The 10841-nt window shown below is 38.1% G+C and overlaps 1 protein-coding gene across 3 annotated transcripts in view; it reads right to left on the reverse strand.

Moving 5' to 3' along the window:
• Positions 1-10841, reverse strand: part of CDK15 (cyclin dependent kinase 15) — a 92449-nt gene that overhangs the window by 39282 nt on the left and 42326 nt on the right. For all 3 annotated transcript variants that reach the window (XM_007469187.1, XM_007469186.1, XM_007469185.1), the window contains exon 9: positions 3339-3432. In XM_007469187.1, the coding sequence (XP_007469249.1) occupies positions 3339-3432 (94 nt within the window). The remainder of the gene's footprint in view (positions 1-3338; positions 3433-10841) is intronic.

Genomic DNA, 10841 nt, shown 5'->3' on the forward strand with positions numbered 1-10841 from the left:
AACTGTGAGAGGCCCGCGTACCGCAAAAAAAAAAAAAAAGATAGAAGCTACAATATTCTCTTAACAGTTTGTTCAAAGAGGTCACAAGTTCATGGAGTCAGAAAATCAAATATACTTTAAGATGCTAGAGACCCAGGGAGACAAATTATGAGACTTGCGTTACCACCTAACCTGAAGTTATGGCTGGGTTCAGAACTCATGTCTACTAACACCAAGCCAGTGTTATTTCTAACGTGTTTACTTGTTTTATATTTGTAATGAGTTGTCATAAACGTCAAAATAAATTCCTTCTGATTTGTTGCAGTGTGATAAGAATAATGGTAGACGTGAACATGGCTTCCTGGGCACGACCTGTTGGACCCATTTGTTAAGACACATTTGTTTTGGCTGCATCACTCATGTTTTGGTACTTTATGTCCAGATACAAGTCCAAAATTTTCACTTACTGAATTACCTAAAACATCTTCAGATGGCCAGCGTCAGCCACCAAGACCAATCCCGGAAACTTGAACCAATAACTAGAGAGCCATCAGGTCCTGGGAAACGTCTGACTCATTCTCTCTGTCCCATGATTTCTAAGTGCTATGCTAAATGCAAAGAACTGTAAAATGATTGCTTTTAAGAAAACAATCATTTAAAAATAGGAAGTAATGTAAAAAAATCAGTTTGTATGTAACTCTTCAGATATCCTAATAGCATACCTTAGCTATAATTTATATTTATAAATTTATGTTATATATTATTACAATTTAGCTAGTATTATAATTTTTATTAACTATCTATATATACATACATCTTTTTACATCTATACATAGTTTATGTTTGTTTTACATATATTTACTTATATTCTACCCATCACCCCACCTAGACTGAACAACAGGTGAAAGCATAGATCATGCATTTTTCCTATTCTTTCCATTTTTCCATGCCTTGTAACATCTTGTAAGACAATGAGTGTCCAATAACTATTGTGTCCTGATTTAATGGCTAGGAAAAACTTTTCAAATGTGTAAAAGATCACTGCAGGGTCTGGTCTAGGCAGTGCTAGCTGAGCTTCCTCTAATGTGGACAAGAAGTAATATTAAGCAGGAGAACAGAACAATTAGGTGAAATATTAGGAAATGCCTGTTAACGGTTTGGTCATTGAAACATCTCTATGAAAATAATTTCTATGAGAGAGAAAGCAAACATTTACCGATCACTTATGGCACATGGGGCTTGTTATGCATTTGATCTTATGAAATTCTCACAGAAAGGTTAGAAAGTCATTATCGCTAGCCCCGTTTAACAAGTGAGGAAACTGGAGTTCAGAGGGACTACATAACTTGTACACGTTCGTCTCGCTGAAAAGTGGCTAGAATTCAAATGCTGGTCTTCGACTCTAAAGCCATTAATTACATTAGGCTGCCTCCAGTTTAGATGATGATATAATCCAATGATACTCTCTGAAAGTAGCAGTTCTTGGTCTTGCAGGGTAGTTTTGAGAAAAAAAAAAACAACTTTCGGCTTGAAAAGTGTTTTTTTTTTAGTTTGTGAATGCATCCCAATTTTTCCTATGTTCCTCCATAATATCCCCAATGTTTCCAAAAGAAAGCTTAATGGCAGTGATTAATCTCTATAAAATGTCTTATTTTCACAAAGGACATTTTACTTTATTTTGACATTCACAAAGCACAATGTTTTCTGGGTCGTGAATCTGTAGCCCTAGACTGGTTTGCACAGAATATCTTCATAAAGGTGAGCCATTGACCCTCCAGGCACTAGCAACTAGCTCTTCCCTTTTCCTAAATGTTCCCTGAGGATTTTCCTCACCTTCATGTGTGTATTAAAGATAAACTCAGCTTTTTTAAAAAATAAATGAAGGACTCCACAGTGGAGACACAATTTGAAAATTAAACTTTTTTTTTTTTTTTTTTTTTTTTTTTGTGGTACGCGGGCCTCTCACTGTCGTGGCCTCTCCCGTTGCGCAGCACAGGCTCCGGACGCGCAGGCTCAGCGGCCATGGCTCACGGGCCCAGCCGCTCCGCGGCATGTGGGATCTTCCCGGACCAGGGCATGAACCCGCGTCCCCTGCATTGGCAGGCGGACTCTCAACCACTGTGCCACCAGGGAAGCCCTGAAAATTAAACTTTTATACCATTCCTGGAAAGGCAAAATATTTGGGGCCACTGAATCAAAATCATAAAGAAGTTTGAGAAAAGACAAGTTTCCTCACCTGCACACAAAAATCCTACTCTGCAATATTTCCCAAGATACCCAATTGGGAAGCTCTTAGCAAGTATGCTCTAGATGCCTGCTTGAAGCAAGTAAACTTGAAAGGGAGCAGAATCCAGGATACAAGCGATAGCCTCCCCCCACCCCAGTTTAAAGCACTTGACACATGCTACAATATGGATGGATCTTGAAAACATTATACTAAGTGAAATAAGCCAAACACAAAGGACAAATCCGGTTAAGATTCTACTTATATGAAAACCTAGAATGGGCAAATTCATGGAGACAGAAGGTCGATGAGAGGTTACCAGGGGCTGGGGGCAGGGAAAATGGGGAGCTGGCTGAGTGGATACAGAGCTTCTGTTTGGGATGATGAAAAGGTTTTGGAAATGGACGGTGGTGATGGTTGCATGGCAATATGAATGCATTTAAGGCTATGAACTGTATCCTTAAAAATGGTTAGAATGGTAAATTTTATGCTATATATATTTAACCACAATTTAAAAATCATCAAAAAAAAGACAGCAATATATAAATGACTATAGTACATGGCATATAAGCTACCAGGGACATAAAAATGAAGTACATAATGGTGCAAATGAGGGAGGGATAAATAATGAATAAAGAAATGGAACCACACACACAAAAGCACCCTGTTACCTTAGGAATCTGGTTTTGGAGGAGCATGATACACAGCATACTTCTCTCACACTAACATGGGAAGCCTTTCTTTTATCAGGGTTCTATGAAAATTCAGTGCCTTGTCTTCAGTTGAAAAAGATCCAGGGCCAAATATATGGTAGACTTAGAGCTGGGGGTGGCAGGGCAGGGATGTGTTTAATTAGTAATGGCAGAAATTGCCCTGGGAGGTTGAGACAATAATCACCGGAAGCAAGTGGATTCATGGGCTGCCATGGGACAACGTGGTGGTGGTGGTGGGGGTCCTGACCACTCATTCCCAAGGTGCTTATGACCCTGGCAAATACCACAGTTTCCACAACCCTTAAAATATGGCTTTTACTCTCTCAAAGCAGATGGACTGCTTCGTTTGTCTCTAAGGAAAATTTGGTTCAAAGTTTGTAATGCATATATTTTATTTTTCCCAAGAGGAATTCTTCTCTTACCTCCCAGATCTTCTCCAGCTGTTCAAGGATGTTGGAAACCCCAGGAAACAAGGGTTGACCCTGGAACATTTCAATAAAGATGCAGCCTGCACCCCTAACAAAGAAATAAGAGTCAACCCAATGCTTTCAAGGAACCCATACTTGCAAAACTGAACTACTAGCATTTCACCTCCCAAGAAATACTCTGAGGACAATTAGATAGGGGCCACATAGTATGAAAAGTCTTGGCAGAAAAAGACCCTATGTTAAACAAAAATAAAAACAGCCTGCAGCTTTTTGTTAAAATGGAACGCAACGGGCATTTAGGAACACAGTATAGAAAGCAAGCATTTGAATTCATTCAAGCTCATTAACAATCTATTTTATGAGAGGAGGGGAAAGTACTGAATCTCCAAACTGAATACCCTCTTTCACTGAAACTAAGATGCTATCATTGTAAGAAGCATCATTATTGTATGTACTTTTAAGAAACCAAAAGGAAAACAAACAAAAAAACCCACAAGTTAAACTGTGATGATCAGAATGTTTCCTTCATATTCATTGAAAGGGCTGTTACAAATTTAATTAGACAGATTATTTCACCATATATCATACTTGTACATGCAAAAAAAATGGAATATTAAGTGGAAGAAATTGGTTTAGGTACTCATCAAACTTTTTGACATTCAGCATTTGACTCAGACTCTTTGATGTCTGTGTTTATCCATGGTATCGTCCTTTGACGGTATCGTCAGGAGTTTGATGATACAGCATTTCTTAGAATAAGCCATAAAACAACCAAGAGTCATTGGTGCTGGGGCTCCTAAGCTGACCTTGCAGTTACCTGTTAGCCCACTTTTGACTCCAGCTTAAAGAATGTTGCTAAACATGTCTGATTCACGCCTTCTCCACAACCATTTGGTTCCTAGGGGTTAAAAAGAAAAAAAAAAAAAGAGGTCTCCTGTCTTCCAAGTTACTGACACCCATTCTGCAAGTTTTGATGCTGCCATGTTTGATGTCCACACATGTACAATGGTAACTACAGACATAACTGAAGCATGGCTGACGGCTACTGTAAGATGCTACTGATTTTAAGATGCATCCTGATTTAACAGAGAATGTGCAACTTAAAATAGATTAAATAGGGAGAAATATAAATTTTCTTTCCTACTTAGTCAAACTGGAGGATAATTCCTCAGGAAGAGTAAGAATTAAGATTTATTTTGCTAATAATGTACATTTTTACTCTTACAAATCTTTATTTATTTATTTTTGGCTGCGTTGGGTCTTCGTTGTTGCATGCCGGCTTTCTCTAGTTGCGGCGAGCGGGGGCTACTCTTCGTTGCGGTGCACATGCTTCTCATTGAGGTGGCTTCTTTTGTTTCAGATCACGGGCTCTAGGCATGGGGGCTTCAGTAGTTGTGGCACGTGGGCTCAGTAGCTGTGGCTTGTGGGCTCTACAGCGCAGGCTCAGTAGTTGTGACGCACGAGCTTAGCTGCTCTGCGGCATGTGGGATCTTCCCGGACCAGGTCTCGAACCCCTGTCCCCTGCATTGGCAGGCAGATTCTTAACCACTGTGCCACCAGGGAAGTCCCAATCTTTTGAGAATGGTTCAGGTGACTGATTACAGAGATTATCCCCATGGTCTAATACTTCCCGAGTTTTGAGGCCAAATCCCTTTCACCATAACACATAATCTTGCAAACTCCCTTAATCGTCTAGACGTTTTGCTGTGGCATGATAAAGAAGAAAATTTCAGTAAAACATTTTTTTTTTTTTTTGGCTGGGTCTTCATTCTGCGTGGGCTTTCTCTAATTGAGGTGAGCGGGGGCTACTCTTCGTTGCGGTGCGCGGGCTTCTCATTGCGGTGGCTTCTCTTATTGCAGAGCACGGGCTCTAGGCGTGTGGGCTTCAGTAGTTGTGGCACGTGGGCTCAGTAGTTGCGGCTCATGGGCTCTAGAGCACAGGCTCAGTGGTTGTGGCACACAGGCTTAGTTGCTCCGCGGCATGTGGGATCTTCCTGGACCAGGGCTCGAACCCGTGTGCCCTGCCTTGGCAGGCGGATTCTTAACCCCTGAGCCACCAGGGAAGCCCTCAGTAAAACATTTTATTATAGATCATCATATTATTAAAAATTTATTATGAAGTTCATTTTAAAATGGTCTTTAATATTATTCATAAGTATTTATTACATATGATAAATTTTTACTTTTTCCATTTGACTGTAGACACATGCTATTTAACTTACTTTGTGTAGAAGAAAGCAGATTTCTTGATAAACAAGTTTAAGAATAATTTTTATCTTGTGTCTAGTTTGGGGAGAGAATATATATTAAAAGAAAGACTGACATTTAACTGTATCTTATCACCTCAAAAGACACAGAAACTATTTTCATGACCTAATATTTGGCTTGCATGTAAAATAATCAATTAGCTAATTCTTAGAATTTTGTATACATATAAATAAGAGGTATCAGACTAAGTTTTGCAGGTAGTTTTTTGTTTTTTTCCCTCAAACAACAGGTTGTCTTTATCCCTAGTTGTTAAAAAGCTAATTTAGATTAAATGGCCACCATATTTTCTTTTTACTGATTTTTCATGTACAAGAGACATCTTGATATGTGACATAAGAATTTTGGGAATTCCCTGGCGGTCCAGTGGTTAGGACTTGGCGCTTCCACTGCTGGGGCCCGGCTTCAATCCCTGGTGGGGGAACTAAGATCCCATAAGCCACGCAGCACGGCCAAAAAAAGAAAAAAGAAAAGAATTTTGATCAGGCAAATATAGCTTAAGAATCTGGTGCACAGTATCTTGAGGTGAATTTTTAGAATTATTATCATTTTAAGACTGCTTACTAGCTTGTTTTTAAATATCCATGGTCTTTTTGCTTCTTGCCTTTAAAGCAACAGATATAAAAGGTAAAAATTACACAATACATGGAGAATAATAAAAGTAATAGGAAACTGCCAAATGGTTAAAAAACATCCTGGTTGCTAGCAATGGTCAACAGTGAGATAAGCCAGCTGAAAAACTGAGGTGGTGAATACCATCAAACGGTCTCCATCCACCTCCCCTCATGCCTTGTCTATGCATACTTGAAAGGTCTCAAATCATTTCATTTTGAAGCAAAACACACACACTCACACACACACACACACACACATATATTTATGTATCTGTGTGTATAAAACACATGTAATTGTTTATTAACTGACACAAAATAGAAATGGAAATGTAACAGCTTTTGAAGACTTCAACCAACCCTCCATCCAGTACCCTAACACCTTCCAGAAACCCAGGGGCTCACAAATCACCAGAAGGCCTGCAGGCATTTTTAAACAAGGTTCAAACCATAGTCATTGCTAGGTTTAAACCTGTAGTCCACTTTTTTCTCTCCCCTCAAAAGGCTTTCATGGCTTAGAAAAAGCTCTTTGCCTTTTAAATGTCCTTTCATACTGGTGGCTGTGGGGAGCTGAGAAGGAAGCCCCTTGCGTTACACAGTTTCTTAGTGCCCTTTACCTTCTTTAGCACTAGGACAGTGTACACAACGGTGTAAACATATTGGAGAAAGCTGGACTTTAAGGCCATTGTGCAAGTACTGCAGTCTAACACAAGATATTTGCACCAAGAAATAAAATGCTAATATTTGGTTGAAATTCCCATTTGTATTTGCATTTGCATGGTTGGTGCCATACAGGCATTCTCCTGAGTCTTTCTTTTTAAGCTTCACTTAGGGGTAGGTTAAAACCTTTCTCACCTAACAATCTGGAGTCTAAGGTTTTATATATATATATATATATATATATATATATATAGTGTGTGTGTGTGTGTGTGTATGTGCACAAGTGCAATGCACTTAGAACACTTACAAGACAAACAAAATTCCTAAATCAATTGTATTTCAGGACCTAGAATATCCGTATCATAAATATCAGTGCACTGGTAAGAAAATAAGGCTGTACACCTTAAGTTTGAAAAGGAAAGATATTTTTCAGGTAAGCACTGTTCTTCAAAAACTATATGATTCATCTTCCTATTTTTTTCATTTATTCTTCAGAACTATTTTTTTTTTTTCATTTGCTTTGTAAACAAGTCGTGTGGCTTTCATATTTTTTATTTGCTTCTTAAACAAGTTGTGTGGCTATCATCTATTTTGCCCACCCCAGACTAGCCTTAAAGCAAACATTTTAAATAATCTGAACATTCAGGTCTAGATAGGAAACCAGCTCCTATTTCCTTTTATTCCTCTGTTTTGTTCTTAGATCTTCATTCCTGTGGCTCTTCTTACCCTACATATCTTTAGGCTTCTCAGAGGATTTCTGCTCTGTGGAGATACCCTTGGGGCAGCTCATGTAGATGAAGTGGAACTTCACATGCAGGAGAAAAAAAGACCTGGTGATATCAAAGAGTGAACCCTTCCAGAAGGGAGAGATGCAATGGGTCATTTTATTGCTCCAACTGTGGTTCTCCAGTCAAGTTAGACGAGACAGCTTACATATTTTCTGCTTTTTCTGGCTCTCTTCCTAGTCTTTTCTCTATTCTGAGCATGAACAAATTCTTCCATAAGAAAGAAAAAGATTCCTCAAATTCCTTAGGTAATCTCTGGAGAAATAAACCATCTCAGGAGTTTTAGGTTTGGGGAGGTGCAAGGAGTACATAAGAACATTGTTGGGAGAAGTGAATCAGTATTTCATTTTTCACTATTGACATTAATTCAGAACAGCATGATATATGGCAGTGACACGATATTTCCATTTGCTTTCCCTGGGCCACTCTTTATATTTGGAAGTTTGCAGCAAGAAATTTGACCATAAAGAATCACTCGGGCAGTGACAACTTTCCATAGTCCTAAATCCAGCAGCTGCCTGCAGTTAGTTTTGAATAGAGGACTTATCTACCAAAATAAATCCTTCTTTAAAACCCAGTTTACATGGTTCTGAAGAACCTAGGGGCAGGACAGGAATAAAGACACAGACGTAGAGAATGGACTTGAGGACACGGGGAGGGGGAAGGGTAAACTGGGACGAAGTGAGAGAGTGGCATGGACATATATATACTACCAAATGTAAAATAGATAGCTAGTGGGAAGCAGCCGCATAGCACATGGAGATCAGCTCGGTGCTTTGTGACCACCTAGAGGGGTGGGATAGGGAGGGTGGGAGGGAGGGAGGTGCAAGAGGGAGGAGATTTGGGGATAGATGTATATGTACAGCTGATTCACTTTGTTACACAGCAGAAACTAACACACCACTGTAAAGCAATTATACTCCAATAAAGATGTTAAAAAAAAAAAAACAAAACCCAGTTCACTACAACATGGATGAACCTAGAAAACATTATACTAAGTGAAATAAGCCAGACGTGGAAGGATAAATATTGCATGATTCCACTTATGTGAGGTTCTAGCATGGTCAAACTCATAGAGACAGGAAGTAGAATAGTGGTTGCTAGGGACTGAGAGGAGGGAGTAACAGGGAGTGATTGTTTAATGGGTCCAGGGATTCATTTTGGGATGATGAAAAGTTCTGGAGATGGATAGTGGTGATGGCTGTACTTGATGCCACTGAAATGTACATTTGAAAATAGTTGAAATGGTAATTTTTATGTTATATATATTTTAACACAATACAAAAAAGTAAAAACAAAACCAAAAACAGTGTAATCATCCTAAAACACTGAGTTTTTCTCTTCACTGAAGTTGCTAATGGAATCTTTTAAGGTCTGAAAAAGTAGCAGAAAGAGAAGAAAAGATGTTGGGAGATTAGAGGATGCTGGTTGTAAGTGTTGGGAATAGCCAATATGTCTTCCTTGTATATTTTCCATAATCTAACTGTTTGCTCTGGGCTTCCCACGGACTCTGCTGTTCCCCAGGGTTTACTGTGAATGGGAGGCTCTTGCACTACATGTTATAATTAGTTTCATTAAGACAAAGGCTCTAATGCTCACCCACTGTCACCTGCCTCCTACAAAGGCATTCAGTTTGTACCCTACAGGGTTGCATGCCTAGCAAAATAGGATTTTTTCCCCCTTTTCTTCTGTTGTAATCTTTTCCCTGCCCATTTCCCTCTTATCACTCTGAAAAGAAAAAAATAATGGGGAAGAGGAACCCCAGGGTAAACACCCAATATCTAACAGTTACATAGACAGTGAAAAATATAGTAAACAGTGGAAAATGCCTATTATTCTATTTCTACATTACTTTTTGAGTTTTACTGGACAAACAACAATAATGAAATCAATAAGAGTAATGACAATAACTTTAACTTACAACTGTATTTTTATTCTGTAAGTGTCATCATTATTCATCAATGGAATAACATACGTTTTTGTATATGTAGTAAAAAGTAAGGGATACATAGTTTAAAAGAGATTTAAAGAATTGGTACATGAGCTGAAGAAATTATCCAAATGCAGCACAGAAAGTCAAGGATACTGAAAATATGAAAGAGAGGATAAGAACCATGGATGATAGAAAGACATAGTCTAATAATCTTTCACTGGAGCTCCAGAAAGAGAGAATGGAATAGAGGCAACACTCAAAAAGAAAATGGCTGATGAAAAATATGAATTCATAACTGGAAGAAGCACAATATGCAACAAGCAGGGTACGTAAAAAAAAAATCCATGCTAGACACCTTATAGTGAAAACTGCATAGTAACAAAGGCAAAGAAAAAATTCTTTAAAACATCCAGAGAAAATGGGAGATCACCTGAAAAAAGGGAAAGACAATAAGGCTAAAAGTAAACTTCTCTACAATTAGGCTAAGAGCAATCTTCACAAGAGCAGCAATGGAAGACAAAGCTGGAGAAATGGTATCTCCAAAGTTCTGAGAGAAAATAACTGTCAATCTACTATTAAAACCTTAGCATGACTACCTTTTAACAATGAGAGTTTACCTTAAGAAACAAAAGCAGAGTTTGCCACCAACAGGCCCACACTAAAGAAAGTTCTAAAAGATTTATATCAAAAGAAAGGAAAATTATTCCAAAAGTAAGATTTAAAGTACGTGAAGGAATGACGAACATTTTAAAATTTATTTGCACTTAATGAAAATAGCTTCAAAGTATATAAAGCAAAAATGAATAGAATTGTTCATTGTTGACAAATCAACAATATATCAAACAACTTCAATACATCTTTCCCTGATAGCTTAAGCGACAAAAATTATATAAAGACAATGTGAATAACACAATAACAACCTTGAAGTTTTGAACACATGTAAAAACCTGTACCCAACAATTCAGGAATACACACCCTTCTCGAACACACAGGAAATAATTGAAAACACAGATCACGTACTGGGCCAGTGCTTCTAACAAAGCCAGTGCTACTTCACTATCTTTGGTGAAACACCAGGTTTTTATCAATTTTTTGCTAACCTTTAATTTTGAAATAATTTAAAATTTAAAGTTGCAAGAACAGTAGAAAGAATTCTTTTTTTTTTTTTTTTTATCTTTATTGGAGTATAATTGCTTTACAATGGTGTGTTAGTTTCTGCTTTATAACAAAGTGAATCAGTTAT

Source organism: Lipotes vexillifer, unplaced genomic scaffold (assembly GCF_000442215.2).
Source record: "Lipotes vexillifer unplaced genomic scaffold, Lipotes_vexillifer_v1.1 scaffold259, whole genome shotgun sequence".
Classification (NCBI taxonomy): domain Eukaryota; kingdom Metazoa; phylum Chordata; class Mammalia; order Artiodactyla; family Lipotidae; genus Lipotes; species Lipotes vexillifer.